This window comes from Daphnia pulicaria, chromosome 1 (genome assembly GCF_021234035.1).
Source record: "Daphnia pulicaria isolate SC F1-1A chromosome 1, SC_F0-13Bv2, whole genome shotgun sequence".
NCBI lineage: Eukaryota > Metazoa > Arthropoda > Branchiopoda > Diplostraca > Daphniidae > Daphnia > Daphnia pulicaria.
The window spans coordinates 23,605,834-23,633,237 of NC_060913.1; the positions used below are offsets into that span (position 1 = coordinate 23,605,834).

A 27,404-nucleotide genomic window follows, 5' to 3' on the forward strand; every position below is an offset into this window, starting at 1 on the left:
CTAACTTTCATCTGCAATTATTTGCAAATAAATGACGCCCAACGGGGGGCTCGAACCCCCGTGTTCTCACTATACGAGAACCTGAAATGAGTGGGTGCATCAGCTGTTGTAAGCAGCTGACTGGAACGACTAGAAAGTCAGTAATGGACTTGTGTATATTTTGGTTCCTAATAATTGAATAGTTTAATAAAGCGAAAGGGAAATAAATTATAAGGCGTAATAATACCTGGGAATAACAGGATACTCATGTACAAGAATAGAGGGTGATAATCACTCGTACAATATGACAACCCACCTGGTATGAGGGAACACATTAAATTAGAAAGAGGTGTAGGTTATGACAATGAAGGAAAGTTACCAATGACTTGAAGTAAAGAGCATGAATCACGATGCCTGACAGTTACAATGCCTCACAATCAAATCATGTCACAAAGGACTTCAACTGAATAAATAAATGATGTTTTAGATTCAGGCACACATAACGAACAAGGAATTATTGTACCTGATACAAATGACGGAAATATCACTAAATTATCGTAACTGACCACAAGAATGGGAACAAGCAAGTCTGTCAGAGAACAGAAACTACACGCTGCTCATGCAAATCACGCTTCAGCAGACGATAAAATGGCGAGGGAACTGACAGCGAGAAGAAGAAGAAGGGAGGAGAGATAAAGAGAGGCGCAAATTATAATTAGACGTTGCCAGATTGTAATAATACAGATTTTGCCGATTCATTCTCCCCCGAGTCCGGTTGGACGGACGAGCTGGATTCTAGTAGGCAAAGTTCAGTTATTCCTCGGCGAAAGATTCCGGTTGGAAGTTGAATATCGACAGCTCGAACACATCCATCTGTATCTGGGAATACCTTGGCGACGTGTCCAATACTCCACTCTCCACGCCGGAAGTTCTTGTTGATCTCCAATACGACGTCGCCCACTTCCAGATTTGGACGCTTGATCTTCCACTTCTTTCTTGCAGCTAACAACTGCAAATACGTAGTTTTCCACATGCTCCAAAACAAATTTAGCACCCGCTGCAGGTAGCGATAGTGCTCTCGAGGCGAAGCATCGTCGAAGGATCCAGCAGGCGGATATGACGTCGGCGGCCGATTTAGGAAATCGTTCGGAGTGAGCGGACGAAAATCCTCCGGATCCGAGCTAGCGTAGGTCAACGGCCGGGTGTTTAGAAGTCCAGCTACTTCATACAGCAATGTGCGGAACAAGTCTTCTGTTGGGTAACGAAATTTGTCCCCTTCTTGCTCTAAGGCGTTGTACAGGGCTCGTTCGGTGGATCGGACCAGCGATTCGTGCGTGCCACCAAAATGTGGGGTCCGGGCTGGCTGGAAGGTCCATTTGATGTTGACTTCTTTTAGGAATTTTGGAATAGCTTCATCTGCATACATTTTCTCCACTGCTTCTCGTAACACTCGTTCAGCACCGACAAAGTTGGTTCCATTGTCGGAATGTATGACTTCCGGCTTTCGATACAAAGAAATGAACTTTCTCAATGCTAGAAGAAAGTCTGACGTCGAAAGAGATGGGACGAGCTCCAGAAAAACTGCTCGGGTGACCATACACGTAAATAGCACGCCCCATCGTTTGGCCGTGCGATTCCGAATGAGACCGACTTCAAATGGGCCGAACAAATCGACGGCGGTCCGTGTAAAGGGAAGAGAACCGGAGTCCAATCGCGAATCGGGGAGATCTCCCATCAACTGCTCGCCAGGTTGCGCTCGGTTTCTTCGACAAATAACGCAATTCCGTCGGATCCGTTTTATTGCTTCTCGCCCGCTCGTTATCCAAAAATGCTGGCGAATATAAGACAGCAGGAAGTCCGTACCAACATGCTTAAGATGTTCATGAAAGGCGATGATGATTTTCTCGGTGAATGGATGACTCCCGGGAAGCAGAGGTGGATGTAACTGGTCGTATGGTAGTTTTGCGCGTCCAGCCCGTCCTCCAAGCCGTAACACGCCATCTGGACCGAACACAGGAGCCAAGGCCAACAGACTCGAAGTAGAATGGAGCGGTTTGCCCTTCTTGAGACGATGCAACTCCTTTTCGTACACCTCCGACTGACACGCCTTGACCAGCTCTTGATATTTCTCGTCCAGCTTGGATAGGGCTGGAATGTCGCCGAATCCTATTTGAATCTCCTTCCAATGACCAGTATCCTTCTTTACGGCGGCAGAATATGAACGGCACGAGCGCATTTCTTCAGTTACAGCCATCCATGGGAGATCCACTGGCCAGCTATCTTCCGATTGAAGTAAGAATTCCGGTCCGTCCAACCACATGGACGGAATTGGCTGTTCATCAATCGATGAACGGGTGGCGAGATTGGCTGGGTTTAATACTCCTGGAATAAAACGCCACTCTTCTGGCTCCGTGATGGTCTGAATTTCTCCGACGCGATTGCTCACGAAGACTTGGTAGTAAGCCGCGGTCGCCCGGATCCAATTCCGGACCGTACTGCTATCCGTCCAGAGAAAACGCCGTTGAATCATTGGCTCGAGGATGGAATGAACCGTTCGAAGAAGACGAGCAGCTAGTAACGCAGCATTCAATTCCAGCTTGGGCACTGAAATAGTTTTCTTCGGGGCGATCTTATTCGCTGCCTTGACTTGACGTACCAGTATCCTGCCATCTGAGTAGACAACGCGAAGGTAGATAACGGCAGCATAGGCTTCTTCCGAAGCGTCTCCAAAGGCGTGAAGATCAACCGTGGAGATCTGGGCTCGATCGGGAAACAGACATCGTGGCATTTTCATCGTGTTGAGCTGCTCTAAAGAGAGAAACCATTTTCTCCACCAAATTTCGTCGTCACCAGTAATTAAATCCGTCCTTCCGAGCCCTTTGAGACCCAAAATTCTCAAACGGATCTTAGCCTTGACGATAAAGGGCGATGCTGTACCCAACGGATCGAAGACGCTGGCCACTTTGCTGACCAAATCAACTCTTGAAAAGGAAGAATCGAGCATTTTGTCCACCTTGAATCCCAGCAGATCAGCCTTTGGATCCCAGACGATTCCGAGCACCTTTTCTGTGTTCTCACCCGTGAGCGGATGAGCAGAGATTGAATCAGGTTCCGGCTCCGTTCTTGACACTGCTCACAGGAAGTCAATGGAATTTGAAATCCAGCTTTGGAGGTTAAGGTCCGAGTTGGCCAATGTATCCTTGACGGTAACGGCTTCTTCAACTGCTTCCTTTACTGATGGAGCGGAACCCAAATAGTCGTCGACGTACATTCTTTCCTTGACGGCTTGAATCACACTTTCTGGCACTCCGGCGTCTTCTAAAATGCGACGGACGGTGTAGATAGCTACAAACGGTGAACAGTTGACTCCGAATGGGAGTCGATCCATTCGACAAACAATTAGCTCGGCAGCGTCCTTCTCCTGCCATAAAAAAACAGAAGTAGTTACGATCTTCACTAGAAAGACGAAAACGGCTGAACATGGCCTCAATATCTGAGGCCCAGGCAATCTCTCCTTCACGGAAACGGATGATGACCGCAGCCAATGATGGCTGCAAGGCGGGACCACTGATGATGGCGTCGTTCAGACATTTTCCTTTGAAGGCGGCGGCGGCGTCGTAAACTACTCGTAGTTTCGTCCCTTTATATACTCCATGATGTGCTAGAAAGTATAGAGCGCTGGCCGGATCTGGAACACGGGATGCATAACCTTGATCTAGGTATTTCTGAACGGCCGCTCGATAGTCCCTCTCGAACTCCGGTTGACGTCTGAAACGGTTCAGCAAGCTCCGGAATCTATTCTCCGCCATCGGACGATTGCTGTCCAAGTTGGGCTCTCCTTCACGCCAGATGATTGGTACCTCGTAACCAACCTCCAATCGTTTCGTCTTCTCCTGGACGATCTCGAGAGCTCGTTTATTCTCAGGTGAGACACACCCAATCTGATGTTCGGTTCCATAGTCTTCAGTATCACAAAACCGACGCATTTCCGTGGCGAGATTGGCTAACGAGGCGCTTCCGGATATCTTGCAGCTCCGAACGGATGTAACGTTTACTCGACCTTCAACAACACCTCGAACGATCCACCCGAACGCCGTCTTGGAGGCGATAGGTTCTTTCTCCAATCCGACTCTTGATTCAATGACCGCTACTAGATGGGCATGATCTAATCCAACTAAAATGTCAACTCCTCCTCCTGTCTCTCCGAGCGGGAGACTCGCCAGGTGAGGCCATTGGACCTTTTCTTTATTCCAGTCTGTCACCGGTGTTGGACTAGCCACCTTCTTCATAGTGGATCCTTCCAGAGACAGGATATCTCCATCAGCAGCTTGAACTCGAAACTGGATCCTACTCGAACGATGACGAGTGATTACTCCACCGGCTCCGTCCACGGTTAGAAACTGAGGTGGCCCACGAAGCTTCAGCACCTTGGCGAATGCACTACGCATTAAAGTCGTGTCGCTTCCTTCGTCGATAAAAATGTTGGCTAAAACCCAACTGCCATCTTCAGCCATTACTGGTAGTCGCAGCATACCCATGGCTACGCGTTGGGGGGCACCAGTCCTCGCTGTCGTAGGTCTTGCTTTCTCTTTACTCTCCTTTTCCGACGGCGAACCTTCCTTGGTGGAACTATGCAGCAACTGATGATGATAAAAACCGCAACCGGCATGCTTGCATATCTTCCGTCTGTCGCACTCACGAACTGAATGCTTGGTTGAAAAGCAGTAGAAGCAAAGACGTCGACGCATGCAAAATGTAAGACGTTCCCCGACGGAAAGCGATTTAAAATCTTCACAATCAACCAATCGATGCTCCTTCTCACATTTGAAACAGAACGGTTTACCGTTAAAACGACTAAACTCCTTTTTCTGCCCGTCAAATGACTTGGTCGAACTTTGATTTGTCCGGGCTTGACGTTTCTGATTGGATAGCTTGCTCGAGTTTGGATTGACCTGGTCTGCTGCTATGCTGAACGCGTTTTGATACGCGGAGGCGCGAGAACACAGCCACATACCGAAATCATTCAGGCTCCGATCTTCAATCCGTCCTCGTCTCCCTTCATTCCAGGCCAATCGATCGTGCAACTGAAGCTTCAGGCAAATTTTCTCGATCAGATCCGTTGTGCCGGTCTCCCGGATCCTGCTGAGGTCAAATAGATGAGTGCGGATCCTCTCCGCAAATCGCTTGAATGATCCCGGGTCCTGCTTTGGTTCGAGTTTCCCGATGGCTTGATGATGGGCTGCTCTCATGACGTCACGTCGTCCGCAAGTCTGCTTCAGACGCACAAGAGCTTCAATGTACGCTGGTTCACCACCTCCTAGACCGTAGACTAAATCCAAACAGTCTCCGCGTAAGTATCTCTTCAAAAGCGCCAACTTCTCACCAGCTGACTTAGGAGTGTCATGTACTAGTGCTCTGAATAGATCAATCCAAGAGAACCATTCGAGTGCCTTTCCTTCGAAAGACTCTAGCTCGGCCGACACTGATGAACGCGTGCTATGAGTGGCAACGACGGGTGGAAGCAGGCCCGCACTGTATAGGTCGATCCAGGTGTCAGGATTCTCTTGATTGTTGTTGATGTTCATTCGGCGTTGCTGCTCCGATCCATCTTCGGCTGGAGTAATAGGGCGTTGACTAACTGACGTAAACCGGTCCTCTTCGGGCAGCTGATTCCTTCTTGGATTCTCTATTCCCAGAGACCTGAGAGCATTTTGAGCTTCATCCGCTTCCTCCCAAGCCCTATCCATTCGTTCACGAGCTTGTTCTGCTCTCATCAACGCGTTGGCAACCTCTTCCTGACGAGCACGTTCTCTTCTCTGTGCTTCCACTGGGTCGATTACAGGCGCTGGGATTACAGGCGCTGGGATCACAGGCGCTGGGTTCGGGATGATGTTTTGTCCGATGACCGACTCGGCGTCTCCATCTCGACTGTTCAAATAGACTTGCGCAGCAATGGCCAGATCACTCGAACGCGTGATATAGCCTAAATGATTAGAATCTTGTCTTTCGGCCTCCGCGTCGTTGTCCTCGATCGATAATATCTCGGAATGCAGCCGTGTACTCTCCAGCAGCAACTCTTCAACGTGGCGTAGACATCCGCGCAAGGCTCTTCTTGAACCCCTTACACTGATCAAAGACTCGATCTGTCTGTTGGTCATCGTGATCTGGCGACGCAACGTCGATCTTCTTGACTTTAAGGCTGCTAGTCTTAAGATGGCCTCGTCGATAGCTTCTTCCTCCAGGACTTGCGAGCCACCATCCATGTTGGGGCCGAAATAAGGTGCACCGACGTGCTACGAGATGATAAGAAGCGAGCTGGGATAACGGCCGTAAGACTCAACAGGCTGAACCAGTGAACATAAAGATGAAATAAATCTTGTATGGAGCTGTAGAGAATTCAGCTCCGGTTCGAAGGACCAAATGTTCTCACTATACGAGAACCTGAAATGAGTGGGTGCATCAGCTGTTGTAAGCAGCTGACTGGAACGACTAGAAAGTCAGTAATGGACTTGTGTATATTTTGGTTCCTAATAATTGAATAGTTTAATAAAGCGAAAGGGAAATAAATTATAAGGCGTAATAATACCTGGGAATAACAGGATACTCATGTACAAGAATAGAGGGTGATAATCACTCGTACAATATGACAACCCACCTGGTATGAGGGAACACATTAAATTAGAAAGAGGTGTAGGTTATGACAATGAAGGAAAGTTACCAATGACTTGAAGTAAAGAGCATGAATCACGATGCCTGACAGTTACAATGCCTCACAATCAAATCATGTCACAAAGGACTTCAACTGAATAAATAAATGATGTTTTAGATTCAGGCACACATAACGAACAAGGAATTATTGTACCTGATACAAATGACGGAAATATCACTAAATTATCGTAACTGACCACAAGAATGGGAACAAGCAAGTCTGTCAGAGAACAGAAACTACACGCTGCTCATGCAAATCACGCTTCAGCAGACGATAAAATGGCGAGGGAACTGACAGCGAGAAGAAGAAGAAGGGAGGAGAGATAAAGAGAGGCGCAAATTATAATTAGACGTTGCCAGATTGTAATAATACAGATTTCGCCGATTCACCCCGACCCTGAGATTAAGAGTCTCATGCTCTACCGACTGAGCTAGCCAGGCTTACCATTGCGCTCTATTCCAATGTAATGAACCAAGTCTTATTGACGACATTTTTTCCTTTCCAGGAACCGTGAGATAACTTTTACTATGATTGGTTGGTTGTCTGTGTGTAGTTTCCAGATGTCTACTTGTTCTAGTCTAGTTGTCATTAAGATAAGATACATTACAAGTTATTAATTCCATTTCATTTCCTTTTCTCCTACGATTATTTTTTCCTAACGTTATACTGATGCTTCCACTCAGGATCGAACTGAGGACCTTCAGCGTGTGAAGCCGACGTGATAACCTCTACACTATGGAAGCCCCACAATGTTTCTGCAACATTTTATTAGCGTTGGCCACACTAAAAAAATGTAATGTTTGGTTTGCCTGTTGAACTTGACGAGTGTGTGGTTAACCAATCACCATGCCTCTGTGGCGCAATTGGCTAGCGCGTTCGGCTGTTAACCGGAAGGCTGGTGGTTCGATCCCACCCAGGGGCGCATGGTGAATGAATACTGTTGTTTTAATTCAATTTCTTCGCCTCATGACTCCTTTAACCAACTAAAGCGTCCAATGAAGAGCGCACACTCGCGATATGGCTTCTTTTACTGATGACTGTTAAATCTACTGAACATTTGCAGCGTAGGGTGCACGCTCATGATGTTCTTCCTCTGTTCGGAGCTACTGTTCCAGGTTCAGGTGTAATCTATATAGATTCCCCTCCGGTGTTTATGGAATTTTTCCCCATCCAGAGCAAGTCATTTCTCATTTCCCTAAAACAACAGTCATTGACGTTTGGCTACAGAAGACGTCTCTTCGGGGTTATAGCACCTTTTTCAACAACCACAGTCATCATTGATTTCCCGCTTTCTGTTGACTTCCTCCGGATACAGCATTGCGAATATCTTCACATTGTCATAATGTAGATTTCATTTTTCAATGTTAACACTTTTGAAAAGTACACTTTTCTCTTACGTTCACTACTGTACCTTACTGTATACTACTGTATACTCTATCAAATAATTAGGTTCCAAGCAAGCGGTTGGGTCATACAAACCCCTAACACTTCATTCCAGATACCAGGTGATTAGTGCCTGTAACCCTCTGAATTGGTTCTGTAACCCTCTGGTTCCAACACTTTTTGCGTAGCACTCCTGAGGGTGGGTAGGTGGGACAATTTCACGTGTTTCCCCGGCCGGGACTTGCTTGTGAATAGTTGTCTGCTACAGTGTTGGAAACACTGTTGCCAGATAGTCTTATATAAGACTATATGGTTACAACCATTCACTTCATAGAAAAGTGATCACTTTTCAATGTTAACACGTTTGAAAAGTACACTTTTCTCTTACGTTCACTACTGTACCTTACTGTATACTACTGTATACTCTATCAAATAATTAGGTTCCAAGCAAGCGGTTGGGTCATACAAACCCCTAACACTTCATTCCAGATACCAGGTGATTAGTGCCTGTAACCCTCTGAAATAAAAGTGGCAAGCAAATGGAACTAAATTGAGGCAATCGATTTGGTATGATGCCTATATGAGAATAAAAAACATATACGAGGCAACGTCGGTCTTAAAGTACCATCGGCTGCTGTTATTTCGTGAGCGGTACTGTCCAAATCTGTAGTATAGAAAATGGAGAGCCAAAGTCTAGATATCGTGTCAACTGCCCAGGGTCAGAAATCCGAGTTGTCTTTGGGTCTTGAAGCCGCTCAGCATTATCTGTCGAAATCCGTACGAAGCTCAACAAAGCAGCAGGTATTCCTTCGTTCATTACTTGTAGTGGTATGCCAGTGAAAACATGCTTCCCTTCGATCCCATAGTACGACCGCGTGTACGGAATCTGGCGTGATTTTTGCTGCCGAAACCAAGTACCAGAGTTTGGGGTTGGTCATGAGCATTTGGCCGCTTGTCTATCCCTCGTGATGATGCGGGACCAGTCCTATTCCAAGGTTGTTATGCTGAGTGCTGCCATTGCTAATGAGCATCGGATTCGTATGCTGTCGTCGCCGACAACTCATGAAACAATATCCACTTTGTTTCGTGGGTTTCGTAATGAACACCCACAGACTCGTGCTGCCAAATTGCCAATTACTGAAGAAATTCTGGACAAGATGTATCCTCTACCAACCTCTACCAAACTCAACATGGAAGAGACGGACTGCGGGCGTCTGTTGTTCTCTGGAGAACAGTATGGAGGATCTCGATGGAGTATCACACTCTCGGAAGGTTTAGCGACATCGTCAAGCTTTGTAGAAAAGACGTCAACTACGTCACGGACCCTTCGCCCCATCTGAGGATTTTATTCAAAGGTGGGAAGAACGACCAGTATACCGAGGGTGGTGAGCGTGTAGTAGCCTCAAATCCAGACGTTAAACGCTGTCCTGTTCAGCTTACGTTGAACTATTTCCGATTCCTTGGCCTTTCCTACGATGGTTATCTCGTTCCTTTGTGTACTGCCAAAAATTCCCCAAATCCTGCCAAATCTGTACCGTACAGTGGGGCTTTGACTGACCTGAAGAAGTTGATGAACTTGTTGGGTTACGACGAGAAACTCTACGGTGAGCATTCTGGAAAGAGAGGTGGAGCGACTACAGCAGCAGCTCATGGAGCTACTGACAAACAGCTGAAACGTCTGGGAGGGTGGCGTTCCGATGCATTGCTCGCCAAATATGTTGATCTCTCCATCCCAAGTCGTCTCTCTATGTCGGAGTTGTTGCAAAAGAAAGTTTGAGTTGTACAAATAATAATTAAGGTAACTGGCAGTCTTTGTCACATTCGCCGTTTCGTCATTTATTTAATCGAAACATTGTTTGGTCCTACAGACGTGAGTCAAAACAAAGTTGAAGAAATTCAAATTTGGTTTTCCCTGCAAATGGAGAATGTGGATTGTAAGTTCCTTGAATGATGAAAGGCCTACAGGTTTCCATGTAGTTAAAAGGCCACAGAAGTCTGCCTTCATTGTTAAAGATTTCCACCCAGTAATCCGCCGTTTTCCATTTCGGTACGAACAAAATTCCAGTAGTTCTTGAAGTCTTTAATCGTCTAACAATTCTGATGATCTCCTGTATTGGTGGACAGATCCAAGCCACTTCGTCATCCCACGAATGGGAAAAAGCGTCAATGCCTGACGTACCAGGGCAAAAGAAATTGGAATAGAAACGTTGGCATTTTGAATTGCGGTCGGAAGCGAATAGATCGATGGTGAATTTAAATCTTGTCCTGTTCCTTTGGAAAGTTTGGTCATCGACTTGCCAATTGTCCGTGTCAGTCGTCTTTTAACCATCGTCTGCTATCTTAATTCGGGGGTCGTCTCGTAGTAGATGGATTGGGATAATTCTGGTGTTAAGTCTCTTGCAACGAATCATTATTTGAAAAACATCCTTTTGGATGTGACGTTTTCCCGATCCTTTTGTAAAAAAAGTCACCAAGTTTTGGCTGCCAGTGAGCCAATAGATGTTGGTGGCCTTGGTGGTGAACGTGCCTGTTTGTTCATAATATTCCATTGTTTTTGCGACAGCCAGTAGTTCTCGGTGACCGGAAGACAACATTCTTTCGTCTTCGTTTAAAATTCCACGGAAATAAAGGTGATCTCCTTTAATTGAGTAGGCACAGGTTGCATATCCGGACGCGTCGCTGGCCCAGATTTTTTCTTCGTTTGCACGCACATGATTAGCGACGAAACTAGATTTCATGAATGAACTGGGCGGTCCGATGATGGACAGGACAGAAATTTCAGTAGCCGCCGATCGAATGGGGGAATTGTCAAATTCTGAGCAATTGTCGACGAAGAATTGTAAGCCGTCTTGAGCTTCTTTACTCATCACCAACGACGAATTCCATCCTCTCCGTTGTGTGGCCTCCTCTAAAACTGCGTAAGAAGCCCTGGCTGCTATTACAACTATCGGCCCTAGTGCCGGTTCCGTTGCTACTATTTTCCCGATAGTTCCGGCTAATTCTTTGGCTGGAAACGATTTTGATCCGTGTGAGATCGTCTCCGAAACTTGTTGTAGTATGCGTTGTTTCTTGGCTTCCTGAAGACGGACTGTCATGCTGGCAGTGTCGATAATGAATCCGAGGTATTCCTTGGACTGGTTAGCATCTCCGTCTTTGTCGGATTTTTCGACTTCCAGTATCCATCCCGAAGATTTTAGAACTTTGTAGACGAACGTACGTTGATCTTCTGCTTTGCACTTTGTTTCTGCGACGATCCTGCCGTCGTCCAGATAAATTGAATGTCGAATCCCCTTTTCGTGAATATAGGCGTTCACAGGTTTGAAGAGCTTTGTCAGACAGTGTACAGCTGACAGTCCGAAGGGAAGGTATAAGAAGACAAAATACTGTTTACCACCGTCTGGTTTTGGTATGGCAGCACCTAAATACTTTGTTTGTGACGGGTGAATCCGGACGTGATGGTAGGCCGCCTTGAGATCGTACGTCACTTGGAAGTCCCCTTCTCTTGTTATCTCCAACGACCTCCGAAGATGGGAGAGCACAACTTTTTGTTCCTTTACATACAAGTTGACACATCTGGACCCGTCCCAACAGAGTCTGTTTTTGGTTATACCGTCTCGGCCGAATTTCTTTGATACCGTTAAAGGAGATACGCAGAGCGGCTTCTTGTCTCTGAACTCAATAACTCCACGTTTTTGAAGTTCAGCGACCGCTTGAATAACAAAAGGCATATCTTGCAGAGCCGATTTGTTGTTGGCCTCCTCGTAAGCTGGAGGTGATTCAACGAAAGGGATTACATATCCCTGGGTTAATACGTCCATAACCCATTCACCGGCCTGTAGGTCATTCTGCCAGAAAGCCCTGACATCTTCTGAATGGATTGAACCAGGATAGAACTCTATCACAGGAGTGCTCTTTTGTTGAGCAAAACTCTCGTCTGGCCTCGGGCTGTCTGCCTCAGCAACATGCTGTCCAGTGTCAGAGGCACCAGTGTCTACCAGTTCACTGCAGTAGTTGAACACAAATAATAAAAAATTCCGTATAAGTCTCCTGTACAACACATTTATTGTTTATTGACTCATTAGTAGTAGACAGCGGAATGTTTACTTGTGTTGCTTTGTACATTGTTTGAAAAAATGTCCCGGTTGCCCGCAGAGATGACATTTGAATTCCGACTTGTCTGGTCGTTTTCCGTCTCTCGTGTTCCCACCTCGACCTCCGTGTCCATAGCCACCACCACCGTGTCCATGGCCACCACGTCCGGTAGATTGGTAGGGTCCATGATCCGATCGGCTTAAAGAGTAGTCGCCGTGGTAGGATGCGCCACCTTTGTAGCGTTTTGATCGGCTGCCGTGTCTCTCTTTTTCTCTCTCACGTTCACGTTTCTCGCGGTCCATCTTCTTCTCCCGCTCTTCCAACACCTTTGCCAGTTCCGGGTCCAGGAACTCACCAGCCTTTCGTCGTGCAAGCTTGTCGGCAGTTTCTTGATCGTATTTGCGCCACACTTGTAGTACAAAGAGGCGATCTCGCATGGATTCATCCGATTTTCGGAACTCGGCAAGAGTATTCATGGCTGCTTGTTTCGTGACGCCGGCGGGCATTGTATTAATCAAGGCTATTGATGTAAGGATTCCATTTTGAAGAGGCAGCAGGGCCTTTTGTGTAGCTTCCAGTTGCTGCAATAGACAAACAAATAACAGTTGTTGTCATTGGGGAATTCCATATTTACAGTAAACAAGCATCTTATGACTAAAGATCTTGGCTATATCCTATGATCGGATAGAAACGTTTCTCAGAGATTGGATCGGTGGTGTTTCTCTCTTGGCTCATGTCTGGTTACATGCAGTCCGACTGTTGGTGTAATTCTCTCAAACCATGGCTGTGTACATGCGTTTAATTCCCGGCTCATGTCTGGTTACATGCAGCTTTAGTTTAAAAAGATCGGTTGAAAACAACGTCGAAGTATCTGTCAATTACTGTAACCCATGGCTGAATACATGCGGTCGGTCCTGGCTCATGTCTGATTACATGCAGCTCACAGGTTAAAAAAGAATCGATGGAAAACATCGTCAAAGTAATCTACAATTACTGCAACCCATGGCTGAATACATGCGGTTGAGTCTTGGCTCATGTCTATTACATGCAGCACAATTAGTGAAAGGATAAGTGGAATCATAAACACAAATTATTCGATTTTCTCAGACATAACGTTCGTTAAGCACGTTAGGTTCTGACATTTTTCGGCAACGGGCCCATGTTGGCTAATTAAAGCACCGGCGGAGAGGTAATGCTTTTCTCGATCTACATTAAAAAATTTGAATTTATTTGACGCCACTTGCCTATCCGGCGTTGGTTAAATTGAACTTAGTTGCTGAAAATAAAGGTAAAAGATACAGCAGCCAAACAAACGACAATGCAATACTCATGACTGGGACATGCAATATGAAATATCACGTCGTCGTGTCATCGTTGTTGGCTAAAATTTTAATAAATTTTAATTGGCTCATGACTGGTTACATGCAGCCTATCATGTCCCGTCAGTGACATACAATTCTTCCAGGTGAACGATTTGCATTTAAAAATCTTATTACCTCACGGAGAACTTTTTCACGATCCGGAACGGCCTCAATGAATCCCGCCAATCTAGCTCTGGCAGTGGCCAAATCTTCTGCCGTGAGAGTTTCCCAGTCCTTTGGGAAAAAGGGTTTCGCCATAGTAGCACTTTTTCTTCGAATTCAATGTCAAGTTAATCCAAGTATGTTGATTTTCACTAAATTGAAGGACTGTAACACAATTTCACGTGTTTCCCCGGCCGGGACTTGCTTGTGAATAGTTGTCTGCTACAGTGTTGGAAACACTGTTGCCAGATAGTCTTATATAAGACTATATGGTTACAACCATTCACTTCATAGAAAAGTGATCACTTTCACAAGAAACATGAATGCTTGGCTTTTTCAAAAAACCAAAATGTGCTTTTTTGATAGTCTTTCTAAAAATACATTGTCCTGTTTCCACCCAGGATCGAACTGAGGACCTTCAGCGTGTTAGGCGGACGTGATAACCACTACACTATGGAAACTACAATCCGCTATAGAATTATTCTGGAATGATTACAAAATTCTAACGATCGTCTCCCAACTTCTAACTTTCATCTGCAATTATTTGCAAATAAATGACGCCCAACGGGGGGCTCGAACCCCCGACCCTGAGATTAAGAGTCTCATGCTCTACCGACTGAGCTAGCCAGGCTTACCATTGCGCTCTATTCCAATGTAATGAACCAAGTCTTATTGACGACATTTTTTCCTTTCCAGGAACCGTGAGATAACTTTTACTATGATTGGTTGGTTGTCTGTGTGTAGTTTCCAGATGTCTACTTGTTCTAGTCTAGTTGTCATTAAGATAAGATACATTACAAGTTATTAATTCCATTTCATTTCCTTTTCTCCTACGAATTTTTTTTCCTAACGTTATACTGATGCTTCCACTCAGGATCGAACTGAGGACCTTCAGCGTGTGAAGCCGACGTGATAACCTCTACACTATGGAAGCCCCACAATGTTTCTGCAACATTTTATTAGCGTTGGCCACACTAAAAAAAAGTAATGTTTGGTTTGCCTGTTGAACTTGACGAGTGTGTCGTTAACCAATCACCATGCCTCTGTGGCGCAATTGGCTAGCGCGTTCGGCTGTGACTAGACGTGTCTAACTGAGCTCCCAAGTGTGACATCTTGCTGTGAGTCAAAAAACTATTTGTTCTTTTTTTTGTTCTCTTTATTGTATTGTTGCTTGTCTTTCGTGTTTCTCTTGTTGTTTGTTAAGCGCCATTTTGCTTTTTGTTCCATTTTTTTTGTATTGTTTCTTTTTCCGTCTCCTTGCCCCTTTATTGTGGGTAAAATGGGAACGGAATCCCCAGACGTCTGGCCACGTACTGCCGAAATCTCTTTTGGTAATACTGAAGTGACCAGGCATGAATTCTACGAATGTTTCGAGCAGGGTAGTAACGAATCTGATTGCATCTTTGATGCAGTTTGTCGCCTACCAGGACGAACTTTTTGTGTTTTCCGAATTGGGTTCAAGGCCGTCAAAGACCACATTGAATTCTTGGATAAATTTAGTGCTAAAGAGTCTGTTGTTATTAGTGGCAAAGAGGTCCGAATTAGAGTTAGAGATAGGTCAGTTAACCTTGTACGCGTTAGAATCCAACATTTCAAATTCGATGATGACCTAAGCCTGCTAAACAAGAGATTGCGTGAGTATGGAGTGATTTCTCGGATTTTTTGGGACACGTACCAAGATAGATCGCTTCCAAGGTGGAACGGGATAAAGACTGGAGTTGTCAATGTGGATATGGAAATCCACAAGAGCATCCCGTCTTATATCACCTTTGGAAGCTACAAGGAACCAATAATGGTGTCTTATGCAGGGCAAATGCAGACATGCCGCATGTGTGATTCTCCCACCCATGTTTTAGCTAATTGCCCCAAGCAACCCCGTAGTTTAACCACTCCCAGCACCATTTCAAAAGGCCCCATTGGAACACGTAGCTATAGTAGTGTACTAACAAATCGTGGGCCAGTTAGGACAACTGCTAGGAAGCCCCAGGAGACAGACCCGATTGGTGGCGGGAAAATGCCAATTGCTCCAACTGTTGACGCTGATTCATTCCCTGAGTTAGCCCAGAGGCCAACGACGTCGACTGTTGTCGTTCTTGATGGAGCTCCAGAAGATCCAATTTCGAGACCCGATGGAACTGAATCTTCTTCTGACACCGATTCTGACGCTGAAGACACTAACTGTGTAGGTTCGTCTGTTGCGTCCAAATCGGTTAAGAAAAAGAAAATTAAACATACGAGAGAATTCCGTGACCAACAAAAACAATCAAAAAAGAGGAGTCGTATTGCCTCTTCCTCTGGCTCGGGCGAGGTAGCTGAAGAAATTGCATCTGGTGAAGCTCAGTTGGTTGAACTCGGGTCTCCGACTCGAGAGGTTCCAGTTTCGATACCGGGTGTGGACATTAATTCTTTACCCGCCCTTTCTGGGGGGAACGATGTTCCACCCGCTCCAATCCCACCTGGAGTACCATCAATTCCATCCACGATAGATCAGATGGATAACGAGGTGGTTGAAGAGATGGATGCAACCGAGGTGGTTTCGATTTCAAATCCTGATGAAGACACTTCTTTTTCTGGTGGGAGTATTCAGCCAGGACAACGCCCACTTGATAGCCAGGAGGCTAGTCATGTGAGTGAGACTCAGGAGTCCTTGGGCGTCCCCCTCGGCACTCCATCAACCCCCATAGAAGATAAAACTCTCAAAGCAATGGAGGCCGTTAGAAGGAAAAAAGCCCGCGATAACAAAACCCAACCCTCTAAACCCAAATTTAAATATTAATCATGACAAACATCGCGACATATAATATCAACAGAATATCGTCACCTGACAAACTTCAAATAATACTCAATTTCTTTTTACATCATAAACTTGATATAATATGTTTGCAAGAAGTAGTATTTCACTCTAGCACCGTATTTACTAAACATTACCAGATGCACACAAATCTCGGTCCTAGACAACATGGGACAGCCATCCTAGTACGACACGGGCTGAGCGCCAAAAACATTTTGTTTGAACCGGAGGGGAGGCTGATAGCCATGGAAGTAAAGGGTCTTGCTTTCGTGTGTATTTACGCCCCATCTGGTGACCAAAATAAAAGTTATAGAGATTCTTTCCTCCGGCAAACTATTCCGGCTTATGTTGCCCAGTATAAGGCACCAGCAATTATATTGGGAGATTTTAATGCCGTTGACGAGATCGATGACCGTAAAAGTAGCAAGACAACACCACCTAAAATTAGACTAGCATTACTAGAACCCCTCCGAGATTTAGTAAAAGCCCTTTCATTAACAGATGTCTGGAGAGAAATTCGGAAAAATGAACCTTGTTGGACGTACAATTGTGCGGCTAGCCAGGCTAGATTAGACCGAATTTATTGCCACCATCACGAAAAATTTTCTGATATCCATTTGCACGACTTACCACTCGGGGATCACAGACCAATCGTAGGGTATATAAACAGCACCACCCCTCCTAGTTTAGTGAGAAACAAGTCAAGGAATTTATGGAAACTTAACTCATCAATTCTTGAGGAAGAAGAATATATAAACTTGGTGCATGTCTTCATTGAAGAAATGTCCCAACACCCATCCCGTATTGAAAACGTAGACCATTGGTGGGAGATTATTTTCAAACCTAGCCTTAGGCGATTATCAATTAACTATTGTAAAAAGAGAATCTGTGATCAGAGAGTCAAAAGGAAATTACTCCAACATCAACTAAAAGAAACCGTGAACAATGTAAATTTCAGTCATGCGCGTTACATGGAGTTGAAACGTGAGTTTCTAGCCTGGGAGCGAGAAGCATTGAGGGGATTTGCTATACGTTCACGCGTTCAAAGTATAGCCGAAGAAGAGCCATCTACCTTTCATATGAACAAGTCAACGAGCAATTTCCAGAAGTCTCTGATCACTCAGCTCAAAACTAATGATAACTGTAAAATTACCCAACCTGAGCAGATTAATCAAGAAATAATTGAACACTTTAGTAGAATTTTTCAGAACCAGCCCTCCCCCAATACCCAATTAGCTGGAAAATTTCTAGAAGGGATTAGAGGTGCACTTACCCGTACAAAACACACTAAAAACGATTCGGGTGTATCAGTGGTAGCTCAGTCGTTAAACGCTCAAGCGTTGAATCGAGGAGTACTAGGTTCGATCCCGGAGAGTGGCAACTTTCTTGTAGATCCGTTCACAGTAGATGAAATTAACAACGCCCTTAAGGCAACTAAAAAGAACAAGGCCCCGGGTACAGATGGCATTCCTTTTGAGTTTTATATAAAATTTTGGGATGTTATTGGTGTTCATTTTCTGGAAATGATGAATTGCGTCCTCGAAAAAAGAAAACTCCAGCCGTCGCAGGGAAGGGCAGCTATAAGATTAGTCCCAAAAATCCCAACACCGAGTAAAATCACCGATTACCGACCAATCTCTTTGTTAAATACCGATTATAAGTTAATCGCGTCAGTATTGGCTTTTCGTCTGAGAAAATCTCTTCAAAACTCTCTAGACTCACATCAAAAAGGTGGTGTACCCGGCCGCTATATCTTTGACAGCTTGTGTTTAATCCGAGATGTCATTGATAATACAGGTCGTAAATCAAAAGAGGTATCTTCTCTCAAACCGGCCGCCATTATCGCGTACGATTTAGAGAAAGCATATGACCTTGTCAATCGAGACGTTCTGTGGGAAGTAATGACAGCCATGGGCTATCCCCCCCTCTTTGTTGATTGGTTGAAAACGCTGTACAGTATAACTGAACTATGCCCATTGAACGGTAATGACATAGTCGGTACTGTGGACAATGCACAATCCGTGCGACAGGGGTGCCCTCTGTCAGTCCATCTGTTTGCCCTCTATATTGAACCGCTTTTAGTTTGCTTGTCTAGGGGTATTGACGGAATTGAACACTACGGAAAACGCATCAAAGTTCGTGCATATGTAGATGATCTAGTAGTTTTTGTCTCATCAATGAAAGATGTACGTCGTGCATGCGAGATTATTCTAGAATTTTGTGCCTGGACAAATGCACGTATTAACAAGGGGAAGACAAAATTACTTGGTCTAGGCACTTGGACCTTAAATCAATGTCCACAGGCCGTAGTAGCGCAGACGGTAGCGGCGTCGGCTGGGATTCCTGAGGTTAGGAGTTCGATCCCACGTAGAAGCAATTTCAATCAAACTTATCCTAAACGTACTTGGCCACATGATTGGATAACTCAAGTAGACAACTTGAAAATTCTTGGAATTACTTTTTCTTCTGAAATAAAAACAACAGTAAGAGACAATTGGCAAAGACAGTTCAACATCATACAAAATATTCTTATCACAAACACACACCGTCATTTCACTTTTTATGGTCGCGTCCTATTCATCAAACAACATGTCTTATCACAACTTGTTCATATAGCTCATGTACTCCCTTGCAACAAAACCCAAGCCCTACTCCTCCAACAAAAATGCAACAAATTTCTTTGGGCACAACGAAGAGAGCACCCACCCCTAAATGTTTTGATCCGCCCCCGACTCCAAGGTGGACTTGGAGTCACCTTACTTTTTCAATTCTTCCAATCCCTTTTCACCCGTCAAATCTTTAAATCTTTAATCCATCCCGAGGCTATTGAGAGAGCTGCAGCCGTTTATTGGTTGGGTCCACACCTCAAGAATCTCCTTCAACAAATCATCCAGCCCAGATTTAATGCAACCCATTCATCACATCCATACTTCACCACCACACTTTCAACCATCACTGATCTACTTAAAGCTGGCATCTTCACATCGTCAACCGTATCCAATCACCGCGCCACCTACAATCACCTGATCGCTAACCTTGGGCAACCAGGGAGAACCGAAGTTGCGAAACCAGACCTCGACTGGGCTTCCATCTGGCGTTGGGAGGCCAAAATGAAAGGAACAAACGCTGAACTGGTCTGGGATTTCAACCATAATCAGCTCCCTACCAAAATGCGCCTCACAAGCCTCAGACTTTCTATAAATGACCAATGTCCTCTATGCAATGGCGGCCAAGAAACTGATGACCATCTTATGTTACTCTGTTCCGAGAAAGTCCACATCAGTTTATGGCTTCGAATTCAACTAACGAAACTTGGATGTCAAAAACCACTCAAATCAACAATAAATGGAGACATTGGAAATGGCCCCAATAAAGAGAAAATACTGGCACTCATACAATCCTACATCATCACCGTCTGGACCGCCCGCAGCCAAAACCTCACCCCAGCCATCAATGAAATACAGTCTCTCTGGTCAAGCCTCCTTCATTCAAAAAATTCTCCCCAGATGTCACCTTCTAATCCATAAATATTCCCTCTCAAAATTCTCAACAGATTTCTTCTTATCTTTATACAACATTGTTCTCTCATTACAGTTATTTCTTGGATCCCCCCCCCCCAGATGTCGTATTGTTAAATTTCACATTTTTCACCAAAATCATTTGTCCTCTTTCATTTCCGTCTCGAAATGTTTATTTTTCTTTGTAATGTTTCTCCTTGGCCACAGCAAGTCACTTATGTCACAAATCTCGTAAATGCCCCAAGTATCTGTAAAGCAATTTAAATTTTAATCGTGACAATAAATCGTTTAAATATAAAAAAGAAAAAAAAAAACGGAAGGCTGGTGGTTCGATCCCACCCAGGGGCGCATGGTATGGCTTCTTTTACTGATGACTGTTAAATCTACTGAACATTTGCAGCGTAGGGTGCACGCTCATGATGTTCTTCCTCTGTTCGGAGCTACTGTTCCAGGTTCAGGTGTAATCTATATAGATTCCCCTCCGGTGTTTATGGAATTCTTCCCCATCCAGAGCAAGTCATTTCTCATTTCCCTAAAACAACAGTCATTGACGTTTGGCTACAGAAGACGTCTCTTCGGGGTTATAGCACCTTTTTCAACAACCACAGTCATCATTGATTTCCCGCTTTCTGTTGACTTCCTCCGGATACAGCATTGCGAATATCTTCACATTGTCATAATGTAGATTTCATTTTCACAAGAAACATGAATGCTTGGCTTTTTCAAAAAACCAAAATGTGCTTTTTTGATAGTCTTTTTAAAAATACATTGTCCTGTTTCCACCCAGGATCGAACTGAGGACCTTCAGCGTGTTAGGCCGACGTGATAACCACTACACTATGGAAACTACAATCCGCTATAGAATTATTCTGGAATGATTACAAAATTCTAACGATCGTCTCCCAACTTCTAACTTTCATCTGCAATTATTTCCAAATAAATGACGCCCAACGGGGGGCTCGAACCCCCGACCCTGAGATTAAGAGTCTCATGCTCAACCGACTGAGCTAGCCAGGCTTACCATTGCGCTCTATTCCAATGTAATGAACCAAGTCTTATTGACGACATTTTTTCCTTTCCAGGAACCGTGAGATAACTTTTACTATGATTGGTTGGTTGTCTGTGTGTAGTTTCCAGATGTCTACTTGTTCTAGTCTAGTTGTCATTAAGATAAGATACATTACAAGTTATTAATTCCATTTCATTTCCTTTTCTCCTACGATTATTTTTTCCTAACGTTTTTTTTCCTAACGTTATACTGATGCTTCCACTCAGGATCGAACTGAGGACCTTCAGCGTGTGAAGCCGACGTGATAACCTCTACACTATGGAAGCCCCACAAAGTTTCTGCAACATTTTATTAGCGTTGGCCACACTAAAAAAATGTAATGTTTGGTTTGCCTGTTGAACTTGACGAGTGTGTCGTTAACCAATCACCATGCCTCTGTGGCGCAATTGGCTAGCGCGTTCGGCTGTTAACCGGAAGGCTGGTGGTTCGATCCCACCCAGGGGCGCATGGTGAATGAATACTATTTTTTTAATTCAATTTCTTCGCCTCATGACTCCTTTAACAAACTAAAGCGTCCAATGAAGAGCGCACACTCGCGATATGGCTTCTTTTACTGATGACTGTTAAATCTACTGAACATTTGCAGCGTAGGGTGCACGCTCATGATGTTCTTCCTCTGTTCGGAGCTACTGTTCCAGGTTCAGGTGTAATCTATATAGATTCCCCTCCGGTGTTTATGGAATTCTTCCCCATCCAGAGCAAGTCATTTCTCATTTCCCTAAAACAACAGTCATTGACGTTTGGCTACAGAAGACGTCTCTTCGGGGTTATAGCACCTTTTTCAACAACCACAGTCATCATTGATTTCCCGCTTTCTGTTGACTTCCTCCGGATACAGCATTGCGAATATCTTCACATTGTCATAATGTAGATTTCATTTTCACAAGAAACATGAATGCTTGGCTTTTTCAAAAAACCAAAATGTGCTTTTTTGATAGTCTTTCTAAAAATACATTGTCCTGTTTCCACCCAGGATCGAACTGAGGACCTTCAGCGTGTCAGGCCGACGTGATAACCACTACACTATGGAAACTACAATCCGCTATAGAATTATTCTGGAATGATTACAAAATTCTAACGATCGTCTCCCAACTTCTAACTTTCATCTGCAATTATTTGCAAATAAATGACGCCCAACGGGGGGCTCGAACCCCCGACCCTGAGATTAAGAGTCTCATGCTCTACCGACTGAGCTAGCCAGGCTTACCATTGCGCTCTATTCCAATGTAATGAACCAAGTCTTATTGACGACATTTTTTCCTTTCCAGGAACCGTGAGATAACTTTTACTATGATTGGTTGGTTGTCTGTGTGTAGTTTCCAGATGTCTACTTGTTCTAGTCTAGTTGTCATTAAGATAAAATACATTACAAGTTATTAATTCCATTTCATTTCCTTTTCTCCTACGATTATTTTTTCCTAACGTTATACTGATGCTTCCACTCAGGATCGAACTGAGGACCTTCAGCGTGTGAAGCCGACGTGATAACCTCTACACTATGGAAGCCCCACAATGTTTCTGCAACATTTTAATAGCGTTGGCCACACTAAAAAAATGTAATGTTTGGTTTGCCTGTTGAACTTGACGAGTGTGTCGTTAACCAATCACCATGCCTCTGTGGCGCAATTGGCTAGCGCGTTCGGCTGTTAACCGGAAGGCTGGTGGTTCGATCCCACCCAGGGGCGCATGGTGAATGAATACTGTTGTTTTAATTCAATTTCTTCGCCTCATGACTCCTTTAACCAACTAAAGCGTCCAATGAAGAGCGCACACTCGCGATATGGCTTCTTTTACTGATGACTGTTAAATCTACTGAACATTTGCAGCGTAGGGTGCACGCTCATGATGTTCTTCCTCTGTTCGGAGCTACTGTTCCAGGTTCAGGTGTAATCTATATAGATTCCCCTCCGGTGTTTATGGAATTCTTCCCCATCCAGAGCAAGTCATTTCTCATTTCCCTAAAACAACAGTCATTGACGTTTGGCTACAGAAGACGTCTCTTCGGGGTTATAGCACCTTTTTCAACAACCACAGTCATCATTGATTTCCCGCTTTCTGTTGACTTCCTCCGGATACAGCATTGCGAATATCTTCACATTGTCATAATGTAGATTTCATTTTCACAAGAAACATGAATGCTTGGCTTTTTCAAAAAACCAAAATGTGCTTTTTTGATAGTCTTTCTAAAAATTCATTGTCCTGTTTCCACCCAGGATCGAACTGTGGACCTTCAGCGTGTTAGGCCGACGTGATAACCACTACACTATGGAAACTACAATCCGCTATAGAATTATTCTGGAATGATTACAAAATTCTAACGATCGTCTCCCAACTTCTAACTTTCATCTGCAATTTTTTTCAAATAAATGACGCCCAACGGGGGGCTCGAACCCCCGACCCTGAGATTAAGAGTCTCATGCTCTACCGACTGAGCTAGCCAGGCTTACCATTGCGCTCTATTCCAATGTAATGAACCAAGTCTTATTGACGACATTTTTTCCTTTCCAGGAACCGTGAGATAACTTTTACTATGATTGGTTGGTTGTCTGTGTGTAGTTTCCAGATGTCTACTTGTTCTAGTCTAGTTGTCATTAAGATAAGATACATTACAAGTTATTAATTCCATTTCATTTCCTTTTCTCCTACGATTATTTTTTCCTAACGTTATACTGGTGCTTCCACTCAGGATCGAACTGAGGACCTTCAGCGTGTGAAGCCGACGTGATAACCTCTACACTATGGAAGCCCCACAATGTTTCTGCAACATTTTATTAGCGTTGGCCACACTAAAAAAATGTAATGTTTGGTTTGCCTGTTGAACTTGACGAGTGTGTCGTTAACCAATCACCATGCCTCTGTGGCGCAATTGGCTAGCGCGTTCGGCTGTTAACCGGAAGGCTGGTGGTTCGATCCCACCCAGGGGCGTATGGTGAATGAATACTGTTTTTTTAATTCAATTTCTTCGCCTCATGACTCCTTTAACCAACTAAAGCGTCCAATGAAGAGCGCACACTCGCGATATGGCTTCTTTTACTGATGACTGTTAAATCTACTGAACATTTGCAGCGTAGGGTGCACGCTCATGATGTTCTTCCTCTGTTCGGAGCTACTATTCCAGGTTCAGGTGTAATCTATATAGATTCCCCTCCGGTGTTTATGGAATTCTTCCCCATCCAGAGCAAGTCATTTCTCATTTCCCTAAAACAACAGTCATTGACGTTTGGCTACAGAAGACGTCTCTTCGGGGTTATAGCACCTTTTTCAACAACCACAGTCATCATTGATTTCCCGCTTTCTGTTGACTTCCTCCGGATACAGCATTGCGAATATATTCACATTGTCATAATGTAGATTTCATTTTCACAAGAAACATGAATGCTTGGCTTTTTCAAAAAACCAAAATGTGCTTTTTTGATAGTCTTTCTAAAAATACATTGTCCTGTTTCCACCCAGGATCGAACTGTGGACCTTCAGCGTGTTAGGCCGACGTGATAACCACTACACTATGGAAACTACAATCCGCTATAGAATTATTCTGGAATGATGACAAAATTCTAACGATCGTCTCCCAACTTCTAACTTTCATCTGCAATTATTTCCAAATAAATGACGCCCAACGGGGGGCTCGAACCCCCGACCCTGAGATTAAGAGTCTCATGCTCTACCGACTGAGCTAGCCAGGCTTACCATTGCGCTCTATTCCAATGTAATGAACCAAGTCTTATTGACGACATTTTTTCCTTTCCAATCACCATGCCTCTGTGGCGCAATTGGCTAGCGCGTTCGGCTGTTAACCGGAAGGCTGGTGGTTCGATCCCACCCAGTGGCGCATGGTGAATGAATACTGTTGTTTTAATTCAATTTCTTCGCCTCATGACTCCTTTAACCAACTAAAGCGTCCAATGAAGAGCGCACACTCGCGATATGGCTTCTTTTACTGATGACTGTTAAATCTACTGAACATTTGCAGCGTAGGGTGCACGCTCATGATGTTCTTCCTCTGTTCGGAGCTACTGTTCCAGGTTCAGGTGTAATCTATATAGATTCCCCTCCGGTGTTTATGGAATTCTTCCCCATCCAGAGCAAGTCATTTCTCATTTCCCTAAAACAACAGTCATTGACGTTTGGCTACAGAAGACGTCTCTTCGGGGTTATAGCACCTTTTTCAACAACCACAGTCATCATTGATTTCCCGCTTTCTGTTGACTTCCTCCGGATACAGCATTGCGAATATCTTCACATTGTCATAATGTAGATTTCATTTTCACAAGAAACATGAATGCTTGGCTTTTTCAAAAAACCAAAATGTGCTTTTTTGATAGTCTTTCTAAAAATACATTGTCCTGTTTCCACCCAGGATCGAACTGTGGACCTTCAGCGTGTTAGGCCGACGTGATAACCACTACACTATGGAAACTACAATCCGCTATAGAATTATTCTGGAATGATGACAAAATTCTAACGATTGTCTCCCAACTTCTAACTTTCATCTGCAATTATTTCCAAATAAATGACGCCCAACGGGGGGCTCGAACCCCCGACCCTGAGATTAAGAGTCTCATGCTCTACCGACTGAGCTAGCCAGGCTTACCATTGCGCTCTATTCCAATATAATGAACCAAGTCTTATTGACGACATTTTTTCCTTTCCAGGAACCGTGAGATAACTTTTACTATGATTGGTTGGTTGTCTGTGTGTAGTTTCCAGATGTCTACTTGTTCTAGTCTAGTTGTCATTAAGATAAGATACATTACAAGTTATTAATTCCATTTCATTGCCTTTTCTCCCACGATTATTTTTTCCTAACGTTATACTGATGCTTCCACTCAGGATCGAACTGAGGACCTTCAACGTGTGAAGCCGACGTGATAACCTCTACACTATGGAAGCCCCACAATGTTTCTGCAACATTTTATTAGCGTTGGCCACACTAAAAAAATGTAATGTTTGGTTTGCCTGTTGAACTTGACGAGTGTGTCGTTAACCAATCACCATGCCTCTGTGGCGCAATTGGCTAGCGCGTTCGGCTGTTAACCGGAAGGCTGGTGGTTCGATCCCACCCAGGGGCGCATGGTGAATGAATACTGTTGTTTTAATTCAATTTCTTCGCCTCATGACTCCTTTAACCAACTAAAGCGTCCAATGAAGAGCGCACACTCGCGATATGGCTTCTTTTACTGATGACTGTTAAATCTACTGAACATTTGCAGCGTAGGGTGCACGCTCATGATGTTCTTCCTCTGTTCGGAGCTACTGTTCCAGGTTCAGGTGTAATCTATATAGATTCCCCTCCGGTGTTTATGGAATTCTTCCCCATCCAGAGCAAGTCATTTCTCATTTCCCTAAAACAACAGTCATTGACGTTTGGCTACAGAAGACGTCTCTTCGGGGTTATAGCACCTTTTTCAACAACCACAGTCATCATTGATTTCCCGCTTTCTGTTGACTTCCTCCGGATACAGCATTGCGAATATCTTCACATTGTCATAATGTAGATTTCATTTTCACAAGAAACATGAATGCTTGGCTTTTTCAAAAAACCAAAATGTGCTTTTTTGATAGTCTTTCTAAAAATACATTGTCCTGTTTCCACCCAGGATCGAACTGAGGACCTTCAGCGTGTTAGGCCGACGTGATAACCACTACACTATGGAAACTACAATCCGCTATAGAATTATTCTGGAATGATTACAAAATTCTAACGATCGTCTCCCAACTTCTAACTTTCATCTGCAATTATTTGCAAATAAATGACGCCCAACGGGGGGCTCGAACCCCCGACCCTGAGATTAAGAGTCTCATGCTCTACCGACTGAGCTAGCTAGGCTTACCATTGCGCTCTATTCCAATGTAATGAACCAAGTCTTATTGACGACATTTTTTCCTTTCCAGGAACCGTGAGATAACTTTTACTATGATTGGTTGGTTGTCTGTGTGTAGTTTCCAGATGTCTACTTGTTCTAGTCTAGTTGTCATTAATCATTAAGATAAGATACATTACAAGTTATTAATTCCATTTCATTTCCTTTTCTCCTACGATTATTTTTTCCTAACGTTATACTGATGCTTCCACTCAGGATCGAACTTAGGACCTTCAGCGTGTGAAGCCGACGTGATAACCTCTACACTATGGAAACCCCACAATGTTTCTGCAACATTTTATTAGCGTTGGCCACACTAAAAAAATGTAATGTTTGGTTTGCCTGTTGAACTTGACGAGTGTGTGGTTAACCAATCACCATGCCTCTGTGGCGCAATTGGCTAGCGCGTTCGGCTGTTAACCGGAAGGCTGGTGGTTCGATCCCACCCAGGGGCGCATGGTGAATGAATACTGTTGTTT

General features: G+C 44.2%; 3 protein-coding genes and 28 non-coding genes across 31 annotated transcripts; 8 read left to right on the plus strand and 23 right to left on the minus strand.

Moving 5' to 3' along the window:
• Window positions 1-694: 694 nt before the first annotated feature.
• On the minus strand, window positions 695-2,983 carry LOC124313667. Its single transcript, XM_046778529.1, has one exon. The coding sequence runs from the start codon at window positions 2,981-2,983 to the stop codon at window positions 695-697; it is 2,289 nt and encodes a 762-aa protein (XP_046634485.1).
• Window positions 2,984-3,112: 129 nt separating this feature from the next.
• Window positions 3,113-6,242, minus strand: LOC124313783. The gene is made up of 2 exons (XM_046778623.1): window positions 3,465-6,242; window positions 3,113-3,400 (listed from the first exon to the last, which is right to left on the minus strand). Exons 1-2 carry the CDS (start codon window positions 6,240-6,242, stop codon window positions 3,113-3,115), a joined length of 3,066 nt encoding a protein of 1,021 aa, XP_046634579.1.
• Window positions 6,243-7,358: 1,116 nt separating this feature from the next.
• On the minus strand, window positions 7,359-7,431 carry Trnav-cac. The gene has a single exon. It is a non-coding gene; the product is annotated as a tRNA-Val (tRNA).
• Window positions 7,432-7,536: 105 nt separating this feature from the next.
• On the plus strand, window positions 7,537-7,610 carry Trnan-guu. The gene has a single exon. It is a non-coding gene; the product is annotated as a tRNA-Asn (tRNA).
• Window positions 7,611-9,320: 1,710 nt separating this feature from the next.
• On the plus strand, window positions 9,321-9,848 carry LOC124313871. Its single transcript, XM_046778730.1, has one exon. The coding sequence runs from the start codon at window positions 9,321-9,323 to the stop codon at window positions 9,846-9,848; it is 528 nt and encodes a 175-aa protein (XP_046634686.1).
• Window positions 9,849-14,074: 4,226 nt separating this feature from the next.
• Window positions 14,075-14,147, minus strand: Trnav-aac. Its single transcript has one exon. It is a non-coding gene; the product is annotated as a tRNA-Val (tRNA).
• A 97-nt stretch (window positions 14,148-14,244) lies between these two features.
• Window positions 14,245-14,317, minus strand: Trnak-cuu. The gene has a single exon. It is a non-coding gene; the product is annotated as a tRNA-Lys (tRNA).
• Window positions 14,318-14,547: 230 nt separating this feature from the next.
• On the minus strand, window positions 14,548-14,620 carry Trnav-cac. The gene has a single exon. It is a non-coding gene; the product is annotated as a tRNA-Val (tRNA).
• Window positions 14,621-20,769: 6,149 nt separating this feature from the next.
• On the minus strand, window positions 20,770-20,842 carry Trnav-aac. Its single transcript has one exon. It is a non-coding gene; the product is annotated as a tRNA-Val (tRNA).
• Window positions 20,843-20,939: 97 nt separating this feature from the next.
• Window positions 20,940-21,012, minus strand: Trnak-cuu. Its single transcript has one exon. It is a non-coding gene; the product is annotated as a tRNA-Lys (tRNA).
• A 245-nt stretch (window positions 21,013-21,257) lies between these two features.
• Trnav-cac lies at window positions 21,258-21,330 on the minus strand. Its single transcript has one exon. It is a non-coding gene; the product is annotated as a tRNA-Val (tRNA).
• A 105-nt stretch (window positions 21,331-21,435) lies between these two features.
• Window positions 21,436-21,509, plus strand: Trnan-guu. The gene has a single exon. It is a non-coding gene; the product is annotated as a tRNA-Asn (tRNA).
• Window positions 21,510-22,024: 515 nt separating this feature from the next.
• On the minus strand, window positions 22,025-22,097 carry Trnav-gac. The gene has a single exon. It is a non-coding gene; the product is annotated as a tRNA-Val (tRNA).
• Window positions 22,098-22,194: 97 nt separating this feature from the next.
• Window positions 22,195-22,267, minus strand: Trnak-cuu. Its single transcript has one exon. It is a non-coding gene; the product is annotated as a tRNA-Lys (tRNA).
• Window positions 22,268-22,497: 230 nt separating this feature from the next.
• Trnav-cac lies at window positions 22,498-22,570 on the minus strand. The gene has a single exon. It is a non-coding gene; the product is annotated as a tRNA-Val (tRNA).
• A 105-nt stretch (window positions 22,571-22,675) lies between these two features.
• Trnan-guu lies at window positions 22,676-22,749 on the plus strand. The gene has a single exon. It is a non-coding gene; the product is annotated as a tRNA-Asn (tRNA).
• Window positions 22,750-23,264: 515 nt separating this feature from the next.
• On the minus strand, window positions 23,265-23,337 carry Trnav-aac. Its single transcript has one exon. It is a non-coding gene; the product is annotated as a tRNA-Val (tRNA).
• Window positions 23,338-23,434: 97 nt separating this feature from the next.
• Window positions 23,435-23,507, minus strand: Trnak-cuu. Its single transcript has one exon. It is a non-coding gene; the product is annotated as a tRNA-Lys (tRNA).
• Window positions 23,508-23,737: 230 nt separating this feature from the next.
• Trnav-cac lies at window positions 23,738-23,810 on the minus strand. The gene has a single exon. It is a non-coding gene; the product is annotated as a tRNA-Val (tRNA).
• Window positions 23,811-23,915: 105 nt separating this feature from the next.
• On the plus strand, window positions 23,916-23,989 carry Trnan-guu. Its single transcript has one exon. It is a non-coding gene; the product is annotated as a tRNA-Asn (tRNA).
• Window positions 23,990-24,504: 515 nt separating this feature from the next.
• Trnav-aac lies at window positions 24,505-24,577 on the minus strand. Its single transcript has one exon. It is a non-coding gene; the product is annotated as a tRNA-Val (tRNA).
• A 97-nt stretch (window positions 24,578-24,674) lies between these two features.
• Trnak-cuu lies at window positions 24,675-24,747 on the minus strand. Its single transcript has one exon. It is a non-coding gene; the product is annotated as a tRNA-Lys (tRNA).
• Window positions 24,748-24,819: 72 nt separating this feature from the next.
• Window positions 24,820-24,893, plus strand: Trnan-guu. Its single transcript has one exon. It is a non-coding gene; the product is annotated as a tRNA-Asn (tRNA).
• A 515-nt stretch (window positions 24,894-25,408) lies between these two features.
• On the minus strand, window positions 25,409-25,481 carry Trnav-aac. The gene has a single exon. It is a non-coding gene; the product is annotated as a tRNA-Val (tRNA).
• Window positions 25,482-25,578: 97 nt separating this feature from the next.
• Trnak-cuu lies at window positions 25,579-25,651 on the minus strand. Its single transcript has one exon. It is a non-coding gene; the product is annotated as a tRNA-Lys (tRNA).
• Window positions 25,652-25,881: 230 nt separating this feature from the next.
• Trnav-cac lies at window positions 25,882-25,954 on the minus strand. The gene has a single exon. It is a non-coding gene; the product is annotated as a tRNA-Val (tRNA).
• Window positions 25,955-26,059: 105 nt separating this feature from the next.
• Trnan-guu lies at window positions 26,060-26,133 on the plus strand. Its single transcript has one exon. It is a non-coding gene; the product is annotated as a tRNA-Asn (tRNA).
• A 515-nt stretch (window positions 26,134-26,648) lies between these two features.
• Trnav-aac lies at window positions 26,649-26,721 on the minus strand. Its single transcript has one exon. It is a non-coding gene; the product is annotated as a tRNA-Val (tRNA).
• Window positions 26,722-26,818: 97 nt separating this feature from the next.
• Trnak-cuu lies at window positions 26,819-26,891 on the minus strand. Its single transcript has one exon. It is a non-coding gene; the product is annotated as a tRNA-Lys (tRNA).
• Window positions 26,892-27,128: 237 nt separating this feature from the next.
• Window positions 27,129-27,201, minus strand: Trnav-cac. Its single transcript has one exon. It is a non-coding gene; the product is annotated as a tRNA-Val (tRNA).
• Window positions 27,202-27,306: 105 nt separating this feature from the next.
• On the plus strand, window positions 27,307-27,380 carry Trnan-guu. Its single transcript has one exon. It is a non-coding gene; the product is annotated as a tRNA-Asn (tRNA).
• Window positions 27,381-27,404: the final 24 nt, after the last annotated feature.